This window comes from Microtus pennsylvanicus, chromosome 4 (genome assembly GCF_037038515.1).
Source record: "Microtus pennsylvanicus isolate mMicPen1 chromosome 4, mMicPen1.hap1, whole genome shotgun sequence".
Classification (NCBI taxonomy): Eukaryota; Metazoa; Chordata; class Mammalia; order Rodentia; family Cricetidae; genus Microtus; species Microtus pennsylvanicus.
In genome coordinates, this window is record NC_134582.1 from 104965239 (window position 1) to 104987793 (window position 22555).

At 45.8% G+C, this 22555-nt stretch overlaps 1 protein-coding gene across 6 annotated transcripts in view; it reads right to left on the reverse strand.

Moving 5' to 3' along the window:
* Positions 1–708: 708 nt before the first annotated feature.
* The window catches only part of LOC142848244 (cytidine monophosphate-N-acetylneuraminic acid hydroxylase), a 95171-nt gene continuing 73324 nt past the window's right edge, over positions 709–22555 (reverse strand). For 4 of the 6 annotated variants that reach the window (XM_075970034.1, XM_075970036.1, XM_075970035.1 and 1 more), the window contains 3 exons: positions 17601–17716; positions 14222–14318; positions 10901–11672 (listed from right to left, as the gene is read on the reverse strand). In XM_075970034.1, coding sequence (XP_075826149.1) covers positions 14243–14318; positions 17601–17716 — 192 coding nt within the window. In that variant the 3' untranslated portion in view covers positions 10901–11672; positions 14222–14242. Of the gene's footprint in view, positions 8298–10900; positions 11673–14221; positions 14319–17600; positions 17717–22555 lie in introns of those variants that run through there. The other 2 variants (XM_075970032.1, XM_075970033.1) reach the window with 2 other exon arrangements.

The following is a 22555-nucleotide window of genomic DNA, read 5'->3' on the forward strand; positions in this document are numbered from 1 at the left end:
GAGGACCTCCTTCCTCCAGGAGGGAATGGTTTGGTTTGGAGGGAATATCAGTTTACAGAAATTCGTCCATAGCCTCTCCATCCTCGTCTCTTGTGTATTGCGAAGAGGTAGGTGAGGAATGGGTTAATTGGCTTTGATCTTCAGGACTCTATGTTCTGACTGTGTGGATCTTGACACAATATAGCACAAAAGAACAAAACATAATTGGAGCAATTAATTAACTTACTTATTTGAGCCGACAGGTATAAAAAGGCAATAAAGCCGGGTGGCTAGTGGTTTTCCCTGGGAGGTTTTGGCATTGGCTGTGGGATCTGAGAAAAGATGATGTCTTTGGGTCTCGAGTTCTTCACATGTAAACCAGGAAGAGCAAACCCTATTTGAGCTTCAGCCTCATTTCAGACACTGGACTAAGCATTGCCATTGCTTCCTCCCAGTGATGTCATGAGGCAGGAGACCCCCATCTTATTCTGAGTCCAGGGCGCAGAGACTCAATGGAACTAAATAACATGGATGAGCTGTAATGATTACTAAACACCTATTTTATGTGGGACTGTTTTGGTATTAAATAATCTCTCTCTCTCTCTCTCTCTCTCTCTCTCTCTCTCTCTCTGTGTGTGTGTGTGTGTGTGTGTGTGTGTGTGTGTGTGTGTGTGAGAGAGAGAGAGAGAGAGAGAGAGAGAGAGAGAGAGAGAGAGAGAGAGAGAGGTGCATGTGTATGAAGGCCAGAGATCAATATTAGGTGTCTTCATCAGTCTCTCTCTAGTTTTTGAGAAATGGTGTTTTACTAAACCTGGCACTCATGTTCCGTTTGCCTGGCTTTCCAGCAAACCCAAGGACCTTTCCGTCTCTCCCATGTTGACATTACAGGTGTGCACCACTACAGGTGTCTCTTCATATGAGCGCTGAGGATCTGAACTCAGGTCTTCAGGCTTGCACAGCAACGACTTGTCAAGTAAGCCATCTCCCCAGGCCCTGACAATTAAATAACACAGTGAATGTTAAAATGTTTGGGTTCATGCTTACTCAGGCTGCACTAACACGAAAATTGGCATGACGGAGATGATCATGACCGCTGCGGCAAGGGTGACATGTAAATTCATTTTATTTTAAAAATAATTTGCATTTGGGAGCTGGAGCGATGCCTCGGTGGTTAACAGCAGTTGCTGTTCTTGCAGAGGATCCAAGTTCATTTCCCAGCATCGACATTGGGTGGCTCACAACCACAGGCAACTCCAGCTCCAAAAGATCCAATGTCTTCTTCTGGACTCCAAGGGCACCCGCACACACACTTGCACACACATATACATAATTTTTAAAACAAAATAAATCTGTAAAAAGTTTTGCATTTTTGTCTGAAACCTGTGGATAAAAGTAAGCCATCTGTACTGTAATTGAGTATTCGTGTTACCTAATGTTAATAATTTGGAAGTTATGATATTACTTCACATTCATGCTTCAGTAAAACCCCTTCATGCTCTTTAATATCCTCAGAGGACGCCTTGTTGACATAACCCAACTTTGAAAGCACCAAGAATCTGAAGCATCCAAGCTGTTGCTGCCACAGCTGGGAAAAGAAAATATCCAAAATGCATCTTTAAAACCCAACCGCTTATCTAGGAGAGAAAAGGATCCTCCCTGGGGGGAAGTCAGCAGGCATGGGATGGGGGAGGAGGGAACCATTCGATGGTTCTTAATCATCTGTCCCCAATTCCTCTCAAACCACTGCTGGGAGCTAGGGGCTCTTCCTGCAAAACACAGATCTGGTCACACAGGGTACAGGTTACAAACTTGCTGCGAACCCTTGCAAAGGTCCTGGGAACACATAAGGTCAACAGAGCCCCTTCCTCCATCCCTTGATGGTGCCATGGGAGGGCACAAGGGAAGCCTACTTTGTATGTAGGAAAATACAATTACAAATTCTGGATCCAAAAAGGTGGTCTGACCTTGGCCACACAAGGTAACTCTCTCTCTGTGACTTTGTTTTCTTGGGGCAGAAATAGGATAACAGAAACATTTACATTTTGACAGAATCCGTGCATGTTGTGTGCAATGCAGAATGCCTGGTACGCAATAGGACTCTGTCCATCTTAGCTGTTACTAATAAGTAGCTCTGGGAAGTGTGGCTGGATCAGGCAGTGTGACAACGGGATACAACACGCTGTCCCTGACCTCCAGAGCCAATGGTCAAGACCAACTCACTTTCCTTGCCTGGTTATTGAGCAGGTGTTCAGGGGCCTGGTGCCCTGGGGTTCAGAAAAGGAGAGATGGGTGTAGAAGGTACAGGATGGAGAGGTTGGGGAAGCTTGGGGTGCAAAGGAAGAAAGGAGCACTGGGTACTAGGTGGGGCTGGAGGGGGAGCAGTTGGGAAGAAGGTGCACAGCAAACAGAGGGACAAGAGGTCTCACTTTCGTCTGACCCATAAAGACAGAGCCATGCCTGTGCTGAAGCAGGTCCCTGAAGAATCAGAGTCACCTGTCTTCTTCCACCTCAGGTGCTTCAGGTTCTGATGCTGTGAAAACCGTGTCTGGAATGAGACTCAGGTCCCTCACGGTGACCCTGATGTGTCTTCCCTTGTTACGGGTTACAGTGCCATGAATGTACTGGCAGTTAGGAATTCATTTCTAAAGACATGATACAAACGCAAGTTGAGTGTGGCACTTTGTGGCTGCTAACTTAGTAGGCAAGGCATAGAGCCAGGAGGATCACTGCAAGTTCAAGGCCAACCTGGCCTATATGGAGATATCTGGGCCAATCGGGGGTACAGAGTAAGACCTCATATCAAAACAAACAATAGAATTAACCAGTGGGATGTAAGAGCTTAGCCTGTCTCCCTTATGACTGAGTTAGCCTGTAGCTGAGCAGACCGCTAGCATGAACCCCAGCTAACAAAGTGTTGACTATCAAAAAGTGTTATGAGAGGGAGAGATAGAGTAGGAGCACACCTTGCATCATGAAGCTCAAAAATTACAAATCAAATTGTTTAAAGTTGGGCTGTCTGTGCACTGCAAGCTCCAAAAGCCATGCGTGTGCGCCTATGAGAACTGCCCTTTCGTTCCAGTGTAAGCTGACGAGAATGTGACAGATATGGATGCCTGTGCTGAGATTAGAGTGTTTGCTTTTCTCTGGCGATCCAGTTCCATCCTCCTCTCTATAAAGTCACTCCTCTCCGGGGATTGAGGAGGAAGTTTGTTTCCGAGCAGGGCTGTGCTTTGGGTGTTTGCAGTTTTATTCCTACGCAGTTTTTGCTTTGTCTGACAACCTCTGCAAAGCTACAGTCTAGTCTGAATTTTTGCCCTGAGAGAAATCCCTCCTTTTATTTTTTCAGTTTTCCAGTGCAGCCTTTTTTTTTTTCTTACTCTGAGCGCTGTTTCTCGTCACTGCCTCTTTCCTGTCCTAAGTCACTCTTGAGAGTCGTGACTGAAGTTTGGAGCTCTGTTCTTTTGATGGGGAAAGGAAATCCTAAGCTCAGAATGGGTCTCTTCTGGAACAGGCTCACAGAAGCCACACTCTCTGGGTAACGGTATTGGAGCGGATCTGGCTTCATGAACACTTTGTGTACTGTAGGCAAGGCTAACATAATGATAGCAATTCCTGCCATAAGTGCCATGGAGACGTGCCGGGCCTAGTGGGACTTGAATTGGTTGGGGAGGGCAGCTGCGACTTGCTGTTCTAATTGTGCCAAAGTCTTGGTCACTGTGGCTCGGACGTCTAGCTGAACCTAATACTTAATAGCATCTGCTCACCCAGAGGGCAATGGGATGCTTGTTCTTGGCTTGTGAAACCAACCACTGATACTTGAATTAATTTTTCCAGGGAAACACTGGCCTGCGGTCCCTAGAAACATCGCTTCACTGACTGGCCTTGCAAGAATCTGACCTATTTTAGGAAGGCAGCTCAGTGTGGCCCTAGGGTTTTTTCTTGCAAGAGAAATAAAGTTCTTTCCTTGTTGCCCAGGGCCTGGATACCCAAGTCAATTACGGCTCCTGAAATGAAGGCTCCATAAATGCTCTTTCTGTGAACCCAAGTCTTCACAGATCTACACTGAGGAGGACCTTCCTGAAATGAAAATATTCACTCTGGTAGACTGCTGGGCAGGGCCCTCCTTCCAAGTATCAGATGATCACCAACACAAGGCCTCTTGGGACTGTGCCCTTTGAGGGTGTGATATCCGTGGCCACACCACCTCGCTTGGTTTACAAACAAAAAACCCCACTTCCTGACCACCTATGGGCGGGGGCTGAGCACAAAGTAAGAATCCACCCTTACATCTCAACCTTTCAAGTAAGGCACGGTGACTGTAAACCCAGGCTTTGGTCACCTCGGTACCTAGGGAACTGAACAGGAGAAGTCCTGGGGGTTCCAAGTCAGTCTGAGCTACCTAGTAAGATTTTTGTCTCCATGAGATCTTTTCTCAAAGGAAAGACGAAGAGAAAAGAAACAAGAGTTTCACTGTTTGAGGAATGTTGCAAGAGGAGAGGGCCGGCTTGTTCTTCACCAGAGGAATGCTATAGGGTTTCTATCCCCTTGAGAAAACATTCTGAAAAGTAACGTGGGGAGGAAAGGGTTTATTTCATCACACACTCTCAGGTCTCACTCTGCCATTGGGGCAGAAACTCAAGGCAGGAACCTGGAAGCAGGATGAAGTAGAGCCCGTGGAGGAACATCACTTTCTGGTTTCCGTGGCTTGTTCAGCCTGCTTCCTTGTTCTCTCCAGGACCACCGTCCCCCTGGGCCGAATCCTCTCACACCAACCATTAAGGGAGAAAATGCCCTAAAGATTAGGCTACAGTCAGTCTGATGGAGGCATTTTCTCCGTTGAGGTTACTCTTCCCAAATAATGTCTAGGTTTGTGTCAAATTGTCAAAAACCACCTAGACAAGGAGGCTAGATTTCTTTGTGTATTTCCTGGGCAGAATGTCCACGGAGAGACATTTTAATAGGACTTGGTTTGATCCCTAGTTTCTCAGATGCACAATTAGAAAAGCAGGCAGGAGAAGGAAAAGACCCAAAAGATAAGACGAAACGTGGCTTTATCTAATAAGGCAAAACAGAGACTATTCTCTAAGGCAAGTTAGAAAATTACCCCTTCCTTCTTACAATTGTTTCTCACAGTTTACATGGGAAATAAACACCTCCCAGCCTACATGGCAGCACCTTGATTCAGAAAACAAATATACAATCTGGTTTATTGTTTTGTTATTTTTAATTCTCCTGACAGTGAATCCTCAATTTGGAAGGGGGAAGGAATGAAGACATCTATGCTCTCACTGATGCCCCGCTTTGCAAGATGTAACATGAATGCCTTAGGTGGTTTCCCACAAAAACAAGTGATCCCCGGAACTTGCTGGAAGTCTCTCCCCCTCCCCACCCCAGGTGCACCCAGGGAGAAGTGCTTGCTTCTCTGTGAGTTGTTGCAAACCAACAGCCTAACAGATTCAAAGAGCGCAAGCCTTGCCGTGTGGTGCTCTTCCGCCACCTACCGGCAATTTCGGCTCATTGCGGTCTCCCAAAGCCCTCAGCCCGATCAAATTAAAATGGGTCATTGAGCCCAAAGGAATTATCCCTAGAAGTCTGGACAGCTATTTTATTTTGTCATTTGTCTTTGCTCTTTTATTGCTAACATAGTATACGGTGCTGGCGAGATGGCTCATCAGGGAAGATACCTGCCACACAGCCTGCCCTGGATGGCAAGCTTGGCCACTGTCCCCAGTACACAAATCAGCCTGGAGAGGTGGCTCAGCGGTTAGCTCTTGCTGCCTTTGCCGCCAGCCCAGGTTTGAGTCCCAGCAACTTTGTCATTTTATTTTCAACTTGTATATTTTCTATTACATCGCATAATGCAGATGTTGCCAGTGTTTATTTACATAACAGAAATAATTTTCAATTGCAATAATTACCAGTTGAAATCACAGCAGTTTTCAAAGCATAATATTTCAAAGATGATAAATACTAGCCTATTAGTTTGTCTGGAAGAGAAATCAAAAGATTAGTTTAATTTTTTTCTAATATGTCAGAGCAGCATAGAAGGAGAAGAAGAGGAAGAGGAGAGGAGAAATGCCTCAGCTTGGGACAGGCATTATTTTCCTCTGGAGGGGGACTGTGGACTCACTAATAGAAGCAGGGGCCAGGGAAGGTGTGAGACCTTAGGAAACCAGGTCATCAGTAGAAACACTTTTATTTACAACTCGTGTGTATGTGTGTGTGCGCGCGCGCGCGTGTACCTGTGACTGTATGCAGAGAGGTCAGAGTAACATTGGTCATCTTCCTCAATCACTTTCACCTTAGATCTTTGAGACCGGGTTCCTTACTGAATGTGGAGTTCATCTGTTAAGCTAGCTTGGCTTGTCAATGAGCTCCAGGGCGCCCCCTGTCTCCGCAGTTGGGATACAGGCACATATCATAACCCCAGGGTTTTATCTGGGTGCTGTGGAACACAATTCTTCATGTTTGCATAGCATGCACTTTAACGGAGTCTTTTCACCACTAGAGGATGTAAACTATGTAGCCCCCACAAAGAGTTTATGGGAATGCCCCATCTTATGGCCGGCTTTAGTGTTAACTTGCCACAAATTAGGAAAGAGCCCAGATTCGAAGAGGTATTTCAGAAGGAAGATCATGCCACCTTTCGTTTGCGTGACCTCCCCTCTCGCCGCAGAGTAGCGTGTGTTCTGTTGTTTCTGTTGTCTGTAGAACCAGCTGCCTGTAGAGCCAGCATTCCCAAGCTTTCCTTGTGATTCCCAGAATCAGATTGTAGCCACTGAGATACCCTGCCTGTGGACTGAGTGACTACCAGTCACCACCCTTCAGGGAGAGACTTCTATTCTGAGACTAACCCGACAGTGGAGGCCCAAGCTAAAGGTTTGAGTCAAGGTTCTGAGCACCTCAGATGTGGTTATATCAATGACACACGTATGTATGTATGTATGAATATATATGTATGCATATATGAATATATATTTATATATATTCATCCCTTGGTTCTGCTCCTCTAAAGAACCCTGACTAAAATTCCATGTCTGTGGGTGCTCTTCTCCAGTGCCTTCTTTCCAGAAGTTCTTGCCTCCTCACTTCCCTTACTGTTACATCTGTCTTTTGAAATTTTTGACAAGGGGTGTGTGTGGTGTGTGCTTATGCGTGCGTGTGTGTATGTGTGTGTGTTATGCAGTTTCACATCAAGATGTACATGTGGAGGTCAGAGAACAATGTTTAGGAGTTGTTTCTTCCTCCCCTACCATGTTGGTTCCAGGGATTAGACTCAGGTAACCAGGGTTGGCAGCAAGGCTTGGCTCCCTTAGCTATCCTACTGCCCATGGTTTTCAAAGGTTAGTCATAGAAAAATAAACTCATCTTAATTTTCTAGAGAGATGTGCAATAACTTTGAAAAGGGGTGTGGCGGTCCATAAGTGAATTCCTGTACATGAGAGGATGGAGCAGGAGGATCTGGAGTTCGAGGATAGCCTGGGTTACGTAGACAAAATCATAAATGAATGAACAAATGATAAATGACTGCCTAGGAAGTTTGGATAAAGGAGAACAACAAGGGAGACCATATTTCTTATTTCCAGAACACACTGTGAATCCAAGCGCACAGCAGACCTTTATATGGGAATGGATAGCTGTGCCAACAGGACAAAATGAGCCATTTCCAGTCTCCATGGTGAGTGCTACTGTCTACAGTGTCTCTACTAGGAAGCCGGGACATACTGTGCTACTGTACACCACATAGTCACTGGAGGTGGCTTTCAGAGCTCAGATTTTTACTTTTGTAAAAATTACTACGTTCCAGAAATGCTGTCATTTTGTTTTTCTGGAAGTGACACGTTCCATTCATAGTCAAGAAACACCTGCCGCTATCCAGGTGAGGAGGGAGTCCCTGTCCTATCCACCCTTATCCTCCAAGTCACCCAGAGCCGTTTATTTAAACTGTGCTTTCTCCATGGCTCTGCAGCTCTCTATCCTAAAGAAGGCACCCGTGGGTGACACATTGCTGGCAAAGGCTTATAATACAGCTCTGAGGAAGAGGCAAGAGGATAAAGAACTGCTCTCTCTCTCTCTCTCTCTCTCTCTCTCTCTCTCTCTCTCTCTCTCTCTCTCGTTCTCATTTTGAACAATCCTTCCTTCCTACATATCATTATTAAAAGGGGGACTTTCCTTTGAATTCCACCAAGAGACATGAAAACTACTCACCAAACACTGTTTGACTCTTACTGAGATAATCCTGCAGCTTTTCTTATTTATTCCTAGGGTGGAACACATCCATTCACTTTCCTGTCGGACACATCTTGCATCCTGAGCACCTTGTAAAGAAAAGAGGTAAATTAAGCTCCTGGTTCTTGAGAAACTTGCTTCTCAGCACCAGCGTCGGCTTGGTACCTGGTAACGGCCTCCTGATTGGCCATGGCAAGGCAGAGCACCACCAGGGATACAGAGCAAGGGCCAGTGAGAGCCGCGGCACGCCAAGGTCACTGCTGTGACAGCCCACCAACCCCCACCCCTTTCACCCCAAAATGGTCATCTCTTAATTGTCCACCTCCTAGAACTTCCCAGGGAGGATTAAAATGAACCGTGACTTTTGGTGGAGACATTCACACCCTAAGAGCTTGAAAGGTTCGCTTCCCCTAAGACATTTCTCCTCACGGTAACCTTTGCTTTCTGTTGGCTTTTTTTGTGTCATTTTAAATTCATGTTGCTGTTCCTCTACTCCCCTGGTGACTCTCTCACTATTCTTTTAGTTGTCACTTGAGCATACAACATGCATTTTACCTATAAGTGAGGGCTCGTCCTGATGGCCAACTTTAGATTATGAATGCCGAGATTGGTAAAGCCCACCTTACACGTAATTAGAGTGAAGCTTCTGACCTAATAAGTGGCTTAATTCATCGATGGATTCAATGCAGCGCCTGCTGGCTTGAAACTCATTATGTAATCAAGTCTGGCCTCAAATTCATGACAATTCTCCTTCCTCAGCCTTCTGCATTCAACTTGGATTCAGATTTTGAATAGGCTGTTGGGAGATGGTGGAACTCCCTGGTTGGTTGGATAGGACTTTGTCCTTGGCAGTTATGTCTTGTCCTGGCTTCTTCCTATCTCAACCCTCTTCAGGTTTCTGGTAAGGTAGAAAGCTTCTCTAGGACATGGTCCTACTACCGTGATGCTTTGCCTGGTGCATGGGGTTGTGTAACCATGGACCAAAGCCTCTGAAACCCTGAGCAAAAATAATGAATTCTTCCTGTTAGGCTGTTCTCAGGTGTTTTGTTGGCAGTGACACAGAAGAGACTTTCAAGTCCCTGTCAGTTATCACTGAGTGCTTCTCGGCCGCAGCCCACTCTGTGCTTGCTGCTGCACAAAATGAAATCAGTCTCTTCGCCTGCTGGCACAAAGTTTAAGGTAAGCAGGGCAGAGTAGGCCACTGGGCTCTAGACAGAGGACTAGCTCCTCCCATCCCTGAGACATGGTTTCTTCAGAGCTAGGGTCTTACATGACCAGGTGAACTGAGCACTTAGCAGCTGGCTTTCCTGAGCATAGGATGCCTTCACCCTAAGCTTGTGCAGCCCACGGGGCACCTCCCAGGAAGGCTACCCAGCGGAGTGGCTTCCCACGAATTTTTCTGCATTTCTCTTCCTTCTCTAAAATGAGAAGCAAGTCAGTCCCATGCGGGATTTCCTTCTTCTCCAGATGTCTGTCAACAGCAGGGAAGGGTTGGGATCCAGATGTCCTTTAAAGGTGCAGATGACTGGGTCTGCCAGCAGAGTGGAGGTGAGGACAACAGGCAGAGGCAGCAGCTTCAGGGCATTCTCTGTACATCAGAGAAAGTGAGCTTTGAGATACTAGGCGAGGGGAGCACAGGAATACACAAGGAGATTGGTCAGGAAGTGATGAGACAGGAGTAAGGGATGTTGGGTCAGTGAACCGGAGGGACTGGGCGGGTACTGTTCTCTAAGCAAGACAGACAGCTGATGTTCCCTCCGAGGAGTGGGTAGGGCTGGACACTGGACTCTCACCTAGATTACAGCCACACAGCCCAGTTATTTCTTTATAATTCTGCCCCACTTACGTCCTGCCTTTGGATCTTGGAAGGTGCTAGCTATACAGAATTGGACAAAGGCTAGGGAAAGGGGTAGACACATGAAACCTCCATGCAACATCATCTATGCTGGGTGGAGACTTTCTAGTATGGCTGTTTTGGGGTCTCCTATGACCCTGTAAGAAGATTCTAACCTTGTTAATGTGGGATACCCCTTTGTATGCTGTGAATATGTTTTATTACTATTGGTTAATAAAGAAGCTGCTTTGGCCTATGGCAGGGTAGAATATAGCTAGGCAGGAAAGCCAAGTAGAGGTAGAGGAAGAAGATGGAGTTGAGGGAGACACAAGCAGCCACCAGAGATGGGAAGTAACAAGCCACGAGCCTCATGGAAAAATATAACATAATAGAACTGGGTTAATTCAAGTTGTAAGAGCTGGTCAATAATAAGCCTGAGCTAATAGGTCAAACAGTTTATAATTAATATAAATTCCTGTGTAGTTACTCAGGACTAGGCAGCTAGGAAATGAAAGTGCAGCCTCCAGTTACACCTTACTCCATAAGTAAAGTCAGTTCCTTAGGTGAATATCAAAGCACTACTTTGATTTGTCTTTGGGATGTTATGAAGGGATCACCATTGTTTGTCTCCAGAGGCCTTAGGGGTTATTCAGTCGGGATGTCAGAAAAAAAAGAGCTAAAATAACTTTGAAAGTACCATTTCTAAGAGTTCAATAGAAAGTCAAGTTCTTTATTTATTCCAAGTTACAGGTCCTAGTCTAGCGTGATGATGACTCCTGGAACCTCAGTCCTCAGCGGAAGATTGAGGTGGGATTGCTGCATTTGAGATCGGCCTGGGCTACAGAGTGAGAAGACAAATTTCTGCTTCAAAATAATCTTTTATTTGCCCACCATATACATTTGAACATCTGTTTTGTCAAACATTGCATTATTTTAGTAGTATCTGACAATTTACTATACAGAATAAATCACAAAGTCCAATAGCATTTCTATCTAGTGTGATATAAATAAGAATAATCTATCATTTGTGTTGTTGGTCCCTGTGAGGAGACCGGCAGTCTTCCATTGATGAGCCTTAGGAAATAGCTCTGAGGTCACGCTCAAGAGGTAGGTGATAGTCAAGAAGGGCACTTGATCATACCGATGGTAGGTGGAGGCATATTAGAAAATCAACATGCAAAATAGAACCTTGGCTAATAATTACAGTTTCTTACAAATCAATTTATACATCTGAAATAATCATAAATTTTATAAAAATAGAAAAACTCACAGGCAATTTACTTGCCTATTTTAAACATTGAAATAATATTTTAAGAGTCCTAAAAGGAGTTCTTTTGTGGGATTTTTGCTGTTGTTATTTTGAAGACATAGATTCTTATTTTCTATTGATTTTTAAAGTACATTTTCTATAAGATTATTAACAAATCTTGTATCATCCCTCAGCCAAAGAGCTATTTAACTATTAGAACTCCCAGGCTCCATTAATTGATAGATTTCATAACAGAATCAAAGTCATTCCAGTCCTGGAGAGATGAGTTTTAGGGCGCCTCCCAGGCTTGTGTCTGGCAACCAGATGATGTCCACAGCTCTCTCTGGCAACAGTCTTCACGCAGCTGTCTGTGGGATTAATCTATCAGAGAACAAACGGCTGTTTTTCATATTCTTCTTAAATTCCAGCAGCCCTTCCTCCTGCCCATTTTCTCTACTCTCCTATCCTTCCTCCAGGTCCTCTAGCCTCCCATCCCTTCTTTTGCCCCCTTCCTTTCTGCTGTTGGAGTCTTGCGGTTTTTCTCCTTCCTGCTCCTTCTGTGTTTGGATTCATATTTCCTTGTGTTTGGCTTTATTTTCCACACAGAACTCATTCTTACTGGTTTCTCCTGGTTCTTCTTGCACAGGAGTTGTGGATGGGATGAATTTGGGGTGTACTGGGAACGGAACCCAGGGTCTCATGCACTCTAAGCACAAGCTGTCCTACCAAACCCCATTTCCAGCCTCAGTAAAATAGCTTTGAGTCAGCCTATGCAGTGCTTCACAAAAGGCAGATACGTGGACATCTCTCAAATGTAGTGTTCGCTGCTAAGATAAACACGTCCTCTTTGGTGTAAACTGCTGTGCTCAAGAAGTAAGAGCAACTCCTTAAATTTGGTGCATTGTTTGCCATTTCTAAATACATTCGTCTCTCTGCTTTCTGGCTGGGAAGGCAGTGTGGCCAGTCAGCCACTGTCCCGACTGCCATGTCTTCCCTACCATGACTGTCTGGTCCCCCTGAAACCGTGAGCTAAAGTAAACGCTTCCACCTTTCAGTTGCCTTGGTCACTTACTTTCTCCCAGCTATGAGAAAGGAACCTAACACAACACACAGCGTGTGCTCCGTTCTAATAGCTTTCCATCTGCCCCTTGCTTTGTGCTGCATCCTTATTCTTCAGTTCAAGCTATGCAGCTGCTTTAAGGTAAGGTAGCTTCTAAGCCCAGACTGTGGACTGCAACGAAGCTGTTTCCAACTTCTTGTGCCTTATCCAGGATCTTCCTGGGAGTCACATGGCTCTCCTGAGCCATGTGTGAGGTGGCATCCCTGTGTTGTAAATGCTATTATTGTATCGCTTTGCAGATGAAACCAGGGGCCCAAGGAGAACCAGCAATTTGCCTCTGGTCATATGGCACACAGCAAGCATGAGGTGCCAACAACTATGCTTCCCTGATGCACTTTTTTTTCCTTTTGCCAGCTTGACACAAACCTAGACATATCTTGAAAGAAGGAATCTCAATTGAGCAATTGCCTTCATCAAATTGTCCTGTGGACATGTCTGTAAGGCATTTTTTTGATCAATGACTGATGTGGAAGGTCTCAGCCCACTTTGGGAGGTAGCACACCTACATAGTGTTCCTGGGGTTTATGAAATCAGGCTAAGCAAGCCATGGCCTGCCAGCCAGTCAGCAGTGTCTCTCCATGGCCACTTCAGTTCCTGCCTCCAGGTTCCTGCCACAACTTCCTTTCATGAAGGAAAGGACTGTAAGCTGTAAGATGATACAAAACCCTTTCCTCCCAAGATGCTTTTGGTGATGGAACTTATCACAGCAATGTAAAGCAAACTAGGATCCCTGATAAGTCAACCTTCAGTGCACTCAGAGGCTTGGCTCACACTGCCTGAGCCTTTGTTCCCCCGCATCCAGGCAACTTCCACGTCCACACCTTGAATTTGTCTTTCAAAATGGCTCCATCTCTCGGGCCTTGGTACTGTTTACTGGCCTTTCAAGCTTCCTGCTTTCACTGCGGTGGAGCTGTGTGCGGCCTTCGCTGAGCCTTCTTGGCTCTCCTTATTGTCCCTTCCACCACAAGGAGGGGCCACATCATTGGTCACACCCACTTTGTCTTCTTCCGCTTTATAACTTCACCCATCCTTTCTGACTAGAATATTCTTCCTGCCAGCCTGCCCCTCTTTTAGAACCTATTCAAAACTTTGCTCGATATTCTACTTCCCCACAGTGCTGGAGATCAAACCCAGAGCCTCAGGTGTGCTAAGCAAGTCCTCCAGGACTGAGCTTCACCTGCCCCTGGTTTTCTGACACAGTGTTACTTCTTACAGGCCCTCCTGTACCAGCCCTCCAAGTCTCCCAGCCCTTGGCCCTGTGCTCTTCTCAAAGCAATCTTTCTCTGCTCTGCATTCCCAGCACTCATGGAGCTGTGGCGGTGGGATTTTCTGTGCCTCCCTGCTTAGACTCAAGACTGAGAAGACCCAGCCCAGTGCCCTGTGTGCAACTACAACATGAACCATAAAACACTTGACCCCTGAGTGGGATGTCAAAGATATTCTGATTTGATTCTTACTCTGCCTGGAGAAGACTCTGATACTTTTTTTTTCTTTTTTTAGATTTATTACGTATGCAGTGTTCCGCCTGCATGTCTGCCTGCACGCCAGAAGAGGGCATTGTGGACAGGATTTCTTTCTGAAACACTGTTTTCTGCAGCACTCTGTGGGGCACCTCCCTCCGCCTATGAGTCTGTAGACTTTGAGGAGGGCTTCACTGGCTGTCCTGCATACTTATTTTTACCCCTCAGTGTTTTCATGTGATCTCTCTTTCGTGATCCCCTGGAGGTCAGGTTTCCTGGAGTTTAGGTGAAAAAACAAACACCATCGGATACATAGCTAGGTTTTCTACCAGCCCCACAAAGGTGCTTACCTGGGACATGCCAGGTCCTGCCTAATCACAGTGGATCAGGAATGACTTCCAGTTGGGTGGTGTCAGGGGGAGTTTTATCTGAAAATGATTCCAAAACCTACAAGAAACAAACCAGGGAGATACAAGCTTCAAACGTCGATACCTCTTGCTTGGCCAGGCTCCTTCAAGAAAACAGTGTCATCCAGCTGCTTCAGTGGCTGGTGCATCTGAGAGTTCTCAGAGTCCCTTAAGACATGATGGCCATCTGTCTTTTTATAATAAGTTCTACTTTAATGAATTCTCATTAGTGAAGATTGCATTCATATAAGATACACAAAAGCTTCAGGATGGAGCATTAGTGTAAGTGACTGTGTCCCCTGGGATGTAGGAGGTGAACTTGCCTCCTGAAGAATGGTCTGGTTGACTGGGAACCTAGACTCACTAATGGCACACAAGAACTCACCCCAAGGAAAGCACAGAGAACATGCCAAGAAGCACACACACGATTCATCTAACCACTACTTCAGATGGTGAAAAGTTAGAAAGGGTTCAATGGCTAAAGATTGTTAAATGAAGTCTGAATACCCGGGTATAGATTCAGACAGGCAGCCATTAAAATAACCATGAGAGAAAGTACAAAGTGATGTGGGAACATTGTGCAAGAATGAGGCCAGCATTGTCCACATTGAGAAAAAGTCACAATGTGTTTGGAAATACAAAAAGAATGATTAACTAGATACCAAACACAAATTGTTCCAAGTGAGGAGTATTTCTCATATTCATTTTTTATATTTTAAACTAATTGTTTCAAAACTTTGACCATAAATATGTATTATTTTTATGATAAAAATATTTAACAGATCCACAGATCCTGTTTTAAGAGCAACTGTTAAATAGGCCTGTGGCTGCTTCTCAGAACTCATCAGGGCATCCTTTTGTGCTCGTGACCTTTGTTCTCAAAACATAATATAAGCCAGATGTGGCAAAGGATCACACCTGTAACCCTAGCACGTGAAAGGCAGGAGAGTCACCAGTTCAAGCTCATTATCAGCCATACAGTGGATTGGAATCCAGCCTGGGCTATGTGAGATCCTGTCTCAACTCCTACAAAACAAAGCCAACAACGATAAAACCAGCTGAACGACACACGAGAGCTTCAGCATCCGAATCTAGATGACTCCAAGATGACTTATTTTATACAGAAAGGATACCTCCCAGAAACAGCCACATTCTCTCCCCCCTCCCCCAGAATAAGAAGTTGTTGAGGCTTAAGCACAGCAGGTGCACTGCAGCTGCTCTCGCTCAAAACCTCTGACCTCTCACTTGGGCCCACAAGGCGACTCAAGCAGGGGTGAAGCTGGCACCTCCTCCTTCACTTTGTGTTTGTCTCCTTCAAGGCAGCTCAGACTCCTGCTTGGCTCTGCACAGACATGCTAATGACTAAGGACTGTCTGGCTACCTGACCTAGCTCACCCTGCTTCAGTGCTGAAGACCCAAAGATACTTCACTGTCCTAAACCATGGTCACCTTGGATTTCAGAAAAAACAAAGCCCCCCAGAACACACCTCTGTACCTCACCATGAGGACAACAGTCCACTTAGGGGGTGAGGCTGCACCTGGAACAGAAGTGACTATCTTGAAGGAACTGGCTCATTCCCTGAAGTGAGGCAGTAATAAGGACTTCTGCCCACTACCCCACAGTACAGAACCAGAGCTGAAGTAACGGACCAGCCAGACCACAGTGTGGCTGGGAGTACCTGACCATACACAGGTCCACCCACCAATTCTTCCCCTTATTTAAACTCCTGGCAGTATCCTGAAGATGATTTGAGCCACTGGTACCCTTTATTTGCTTTTCTTTATGCAGTCACACTGAGTGTTCTGTGACCTCCACCCAGATACCACAAGCACATGCATGTTTACACACGTGCGCACAGAGGGACCATTGTGACTTTTTTCCCCATGAGCATATTGAGACAGAGGTTTGGAGGTGGAAGAGGTGTGGGTGTCCTGGGCTTTTGCTCTGCAGCACTAGTTACATGGGCTCTGTTGGAGAAAACTCGAATATCCCAACTCCAAGAGAAAGAAGACGAACAGAAAAACCACCTCGGGGTTGTAGCTGGGGCTATTCTGAGGAAGCTGCGGAGTGTCTAACTGCTGTGGCAGTGAGATACTGTGGTAACACCCTCCCAACAGTCTGTGGCATGTTACGGAAGACAAAGATAGTCAACAGAAATGTGGGCATGCCCAGAGATAGGCCAGGAAGGCACAAGCCCTTTTATCAAGAGTCACCCAGAGAGAGCGTGGAAGGATGGGCAGGAAATGGGTTTCAGTAGGGGCTTGTGAAACCATAACGACTTTAACAGACATATACTTCTATATTTATTACTTTAAAAAATATGTTTTTAAGACATTAATGGGGGGGCGCTGAATGAGGTGACTCAACATGTGGGAAGCTGAGCCAGGAGAATCATGGTAAGTCTGGGGACAGCTTAGGCTATACAGTGAATACCAGGCTGATCTGGGCTATAGAGTACCTGTCACAACCAACAAACAAAGAAAAACAAAGTTAAAATGAAAATTAAAAAAGTGACTATAATTGTAACCCACCAGTTAAAAGGCTTTACTTAGACATTCTGATTTTTAAATTCTATTCTAATTTACCTTGTGTGTGCCTTCGTGTGTGTGCGATGCATGCATGTGTGCATGGTGTGCATATGGAGCTCAGAGAACAACTTCTAGTCATCTCTGCCCTTCCACCATACAGGTCTCCCTGGGAGGGAACTCGGGTCAGCAGGCTTAATGACAGGAACTTTTACCAGAATAGGAACTTTAAAAAAGAAATCCTTGCAGCTTTTCAGAGGCCCTGTGGTGATAATAGGACCACCTTCTCTTTGATCTTGTGCATGCAAAGGCAGGAAATTGTTCCTTCTGAGATTCTAAAGATGACCTTAAGTAGATATGCCATTTATAAGTACAAGCACACATAAACACAGTGGTCCATTCCTGTAAAACCACCCAGTCCATAGAACACTGAGCTCAAGTTTTTTGTCAAAATGCCAGGCATGATGGTACTTTCCTGTAACCCCAGCCTGTAAAAGAGGGTGAAGTAAAGCTTGTCATGAGTTCAGCCCAGGCTACATCCTGTCTTAAAAACACAGAGAAAAAGCACAGGGCCTCTCCTATCTGCCCATCTGTGCTAGCGGGAACACAGTGGTTGACTCCACTTCTGCCCCCCCCCATCCTGCCTGCCGCCATGCCCTCCCCTTACTCCCCACGCCCCTGGGTTCCCCCACCACCACTGCCATGCCCCTGTGTTCCTCCCCTGCTGTTATGTCCCCATGCCCCTGTGCGCCCCTACCCCTGTGGCCCCAGGCATCAAAAGCCCTTGCAGGCTTACAGGTGATGGTATATATCAGGATCCCTCTGCAGCCGGGTCTGGAATCCAATGTAGAGGTCATCCCACAGCAGCCCGTGCTTCACCACGTACCTGATGACATCCACACGGCTACGGATCTGAAATGACAGCACAGCAGCCGTCTGGGTGGCTCTGGTGTGTGAGAGTTCATTCCCACGCGTCCTTAGGGGCAGGAGCTGCCAGTGCTGGCAGAGAGGAGTGAAGGAAGGAGAGATGCCTGCAGGACAACACAGGCTGTTCAGAGAGGGAGTGAGCTGGGAGCATGGGAATAGAGTGGACGGAAGCAGAGCACACACAGATTAGAAGGTGGGCCAGCTGACCAGGTCAAAGGCTCAAATCCGGGTCCAGCTTTGCGGTTTAGAAACTATTGCCTCAGTTTCCTTATCTATAAAAGGAAGACTAAAGGTTTCATTCCTCATGGATTGTGATGACGAACAAGAGAGCCTATGAACAGAAAACACTTAAAATGAGGCAGTGAGTGCTCAGAAAATGATATTATGACCGTCACTCCCAAAGCAGCACACGCCAGCCTCCACCTGAAACCCAGAGGCTGGCCAGAGCCTCACAGTTCATGGCAGCAAGTGTGTGTCCAAGCACCAGTGAGCAGAACTGCCTTCTATCAGGTGGTTAAAGTCCTTAAGGAATCCCTGTGGCAGATACTGAAGTTGGTGGGCAAAAGGACACGGGGTTAGGGACAAGCTGAAATGGCTTTGGTCTCAGTCCTGTGTTGACTGGCTCTGTGACCTGAAATCTGTTAGGCACCCTTACCCATTCTGTGTGTGCGCATGCGTGTGTGTGTGTGTGTGTGTGCGTGCACGCGTATGGGCGTGCGTCTCCACCCCTCCCTCTCTTCCTTCCTCTCTTTTGTTGTTCATTTGCCAGGGCCTCACTGTGTAGCCCAGGACTGCTTCAAATTCACCATCCTCCTGCTTTAGTATGAGAGTAGCTAGGATTTACAGGCGTGTGCCCCCAGGTTTTTCCCTGTTACACAGGATTGGTGGAAGGGGACAGAAAAAGGAATTTATATAAACATGAAGTGCGTGAGATTGGGTACAGTTTCAAGCCCAGCTTCTTAAACTGTAACCGGAGACAGCAAAGCATAGCCTTCTCCACGTGCGGTTCCTGACATGCAGGAAGCAACTCCCTCCAGGCAACCCAGTGGCAGCTCAATGAGGGGGTTGCTTGAGGACCAAGGAGAAAACACCTACGTGGCCCTGAGGCCCTGAGGACCACTTCTATGGCGTCTGCATACGCCCTTGGCAATGTTACAGATGATTCTGGTTATAGCAATTCGACCAGTGTCCTCGTTCTTCATGTTCTTTTTCTCCTTCCACACCAGTGGCTTCTGAAACTAGGGATGTGCTGTATGATAATATGAGTCTGAGTCTTCCTGATCCGATAGAGCAGGCAGGCATTAAAGCTGTAAAGCAGGTCATAGGAAAACACCTGACTGATGAAAGAATTGGGAAAATTTGGGAAAAATGCGGAAATTGGTTTTTTGCCTGATTATAAAACTTGGCGAAAGAATTATACTAAAATAAAAAAAAAACTTGATTATAATAAATAATGTTTCTAAAAAACCTAGGGCTTTAGGGCTGACTGCCCATGGCCTTATGAAACAAAATTAAAATTGTAAAAAAAAAAAAGCAATATAAAAGGTACGACAATGGAGTAAAACCCACTAAACTATGCTTCTATAAACTACAAGTAGTCAGCCTCTGAGGCAAAAGCCTCAAAAGTTGTTTTATGATTAACTAAGCTAAAAATTAAAAAAAAATGTAATGGCTATGGGGCTTAAAAACTAAAAAATGGCATAATTGTTATCAAAAGAATCTTTATGCTTCTCCTAAACTGCTTTGCCCAGTGTGTGTGTGACAAAAAATCATTTTCCTTACATAAAATTTACAATAATAGACTGAGATTTAAAACTCAGGACAAATAAATAAATAAATAAATATAAGTCCTGCCCTGCACTGATAGCCTGCCAGTTTGCACCAGAATCCTGTGTTTACGTACTCACTTCGCCTTCCAGACATCCCAGATCTGAGCCCCTCTTCTCTGCTGAGGTTGATCCCGGACACTGTGAGCCACGGCACTCCTTCGGCACGAAGGGCTGTATAACTGCATGTAGGTGTTGTGGAAACACTTGGCAACGCTAAAATGTTTCTGCATGTGCAATGAACAAAACTTCCATAAAGCTCAAGTGGAATGAATCTGAGGCGCTTCTAGCTGCATTTGCCTGAGATCTATTACAGATCCCACTGCAGCCTCAGTTCTGAACACAGAGCATGTGAACCTTGCATGGAGCTTGCCACCACCACACAAAGCCCACAAGCGCTGCTGTTCAGATTGGACACTAAAGTGTATTTTGGCTTGGATGGCCTTGGCATTGCAACATAGAATGGGGCAAACAATGATGTCGACAATGTTTACGAAATGTTTGCCACAGTGCTCGGTACAGAACAGCTTACCGGACTCTGAAGCAGAGGATGGCTTGAGCTCAACATTTTGAGATAAGTATGGCTAAGTTGAGAATAAAGAAAGGGATGGTTATATGGGTCTTCTCACAAGTGAAAACTTCGTTTTCTATACCCATAAATCAGATAGAGTAAGTTCTGTTGCAGTTATAACATAACATAAAATGCAACTCAGTGTATTAAAATATATCTCACTATAAAAGCCAGGCATATTAGCACATTAAAGATTTTAATCCCAGTACTGGGGAGGAAGAGGCAGGCAGATCTCTGTGAGTTGAGGTCATTCTGGTCTACACAGAGAGTTTCAGCCAAGCCAATAAGATAAAGAGAGACAGAGTCACTAATGAGGCAGCCATCATGTCTAGAACATGGAGGTCTTGTTTCATCTCTCCAGTTAGGGACTTCCACATCTCAGTGACACCAGCAATAATCTCAGTGGCAGATAGAAGGCCCTGGAATCACAGCTAATGCTGTATAATCTGTGGAGAGATTGCTACAGTGCGCACTTTTATGCATCCTTCCCTGTGCCTAATCCAGCAGCTTGGTAGGGCGGGAAGGAGAATCAAGCATCAGACAGGTCACAAAACTTGAAGTTTCATGGTGAGCAGTTGTGTTCAACAGTGATAGACACCCATTTTCATCTTGACCTGTCTCCAAGGCCAAGGATCCTTCCTGGATGTCACACAGCCATGCCAAGAGATTCGCTGGTAACTGGGGCCCAATAAAGCATGCCATGTCCACACTGACTCAACTCCCTTTCTAGAGACTCTCGCTGAGCGCCTTAGAGACTGAGATGTACCTCTGCTGCTACAGACTACTGAAAGTTCCTTGGGAATCCGACGGGAATCTGGCGGGAGGGAAAGGCTGAAGCCCTGGTGTCCTGGAGGAATCTGCCTTGCACAAAAGACGCCATACAGTTTTGAGAACTGAGGTGAACACGTGCACATTCCTGCTTGGTCTCCTGGTCTATATAAAACTGTAACACTGTGAAGAAAACGCCAGGCTGGCCTAGTGGGAAACAAACCTCATTTTCCGTCATTTTGTTTTCTAGTTCCTTTTAAGGTGCTAGGGGTTAAGTGAACTTAGGTCACTGGGCAACAACTTTGAAGAAGCCAACCAGGAGGCAAACTTGTAGCTCACTGACCCGTTGGCAAGAGGGAGGTAGATTCCCAGTGGGAAACTTGCCTCATTCTCTGGCCCTTGGGTGCAGTTGCCTGTGAACACATACTGATGAGCTGATAGAGGAAAAGGGGCTTTGGATTCTGGCCTTGCTTGTGAAGAACATTCTATTTCTTGGATTTTATGGTATGTGGCATTCCTGGAACATTTTCAGGGTCCTGAGGGCACTTTCAGGGTTCTGTCCTTGGTTTGTTTTATGTTCTTGTCATTGATTTATTAAAATAAAAAAGGGATATTTCAAAGAACTGTTATTTTGAAGGCTCCGTTGAGTCATTTGCCTTGGTTCTGTGCTTCTGGAGCAGGGAAGCTCCTGACTATTGGGACGCGCTCACTCTGTTTGCTTTTCTGTGTAGCCTGGTTTGGCAGCTGCCTTTAGATTTTGACTGCTCCTTAGCTCCATACTTGAGGTATATAAACCATTTAGGCTCCTTGTTGCCTCCAACTCACAGAGATCCTCCTGCCTCTGCCTCCCGAGTGCTGGGATTAAAGGCATGCGCCACCACCACGACCAGCCATTTAGGCTCATTTTGAGTCCCAGAGCTGTGCCACCCGCTGGGATAAATTATGTCTGCCACCTAAGGCTTGAATAGCTGCCAGAGTACACCTTGGCTGTGGAATAAAGATCAAGAAAGGCAGTTGCTCTCGTTGGGACATAAGCACATTCTGCAGGGGCTCTCTAGTGTAACCTGTGGAGGCCTGAGAAATGGTAATTCTTCGTTATTTTGGAGGCACCCTAGTGGGAATCCCTGCTGACAAGTCCTTTTGTGCTCTCTCAGTGCACTCAGGATCAATAGAACTTTTAATGTGTATATTAGTCTGTGGTTTTGACAATTGGCATGGTGGGGACACTGAAAATGGCCTGGCTGTAGCAAAGGTCATGTTACAGATGATCTATCTGAGGTTCTGCTGGACACAGAAGAGACCATGACATACTCAGGAAAAAAAGCCACCCCAGTGTAAGAGTTGTGAGAGGCTGGCTGGCTGATTAAAACTCTGCGATTATGGAGGGATGTCAGCCACAGTCAAAAAGGTCTCAGGCTGTCTTCAGCTCCTTTAATAGCCACCCATTGCCTGCCTTTGTGCCTGAACCAACATTCTGTTGCCTAACAGACAACACCTTTGGAAGGCGTTGACTTAGCAGACCATGAGATTCCATCAGTCCAAAAGCTAAGAACCTCATCATATAGTCCCTGAAGTCTACAGCAGATCATTCTCTGCTTTGCGATCACTTGTCTGCCCTAGGCTCCCTCTGGGAAACCCCTTTGAGTTAAGACTTTACTC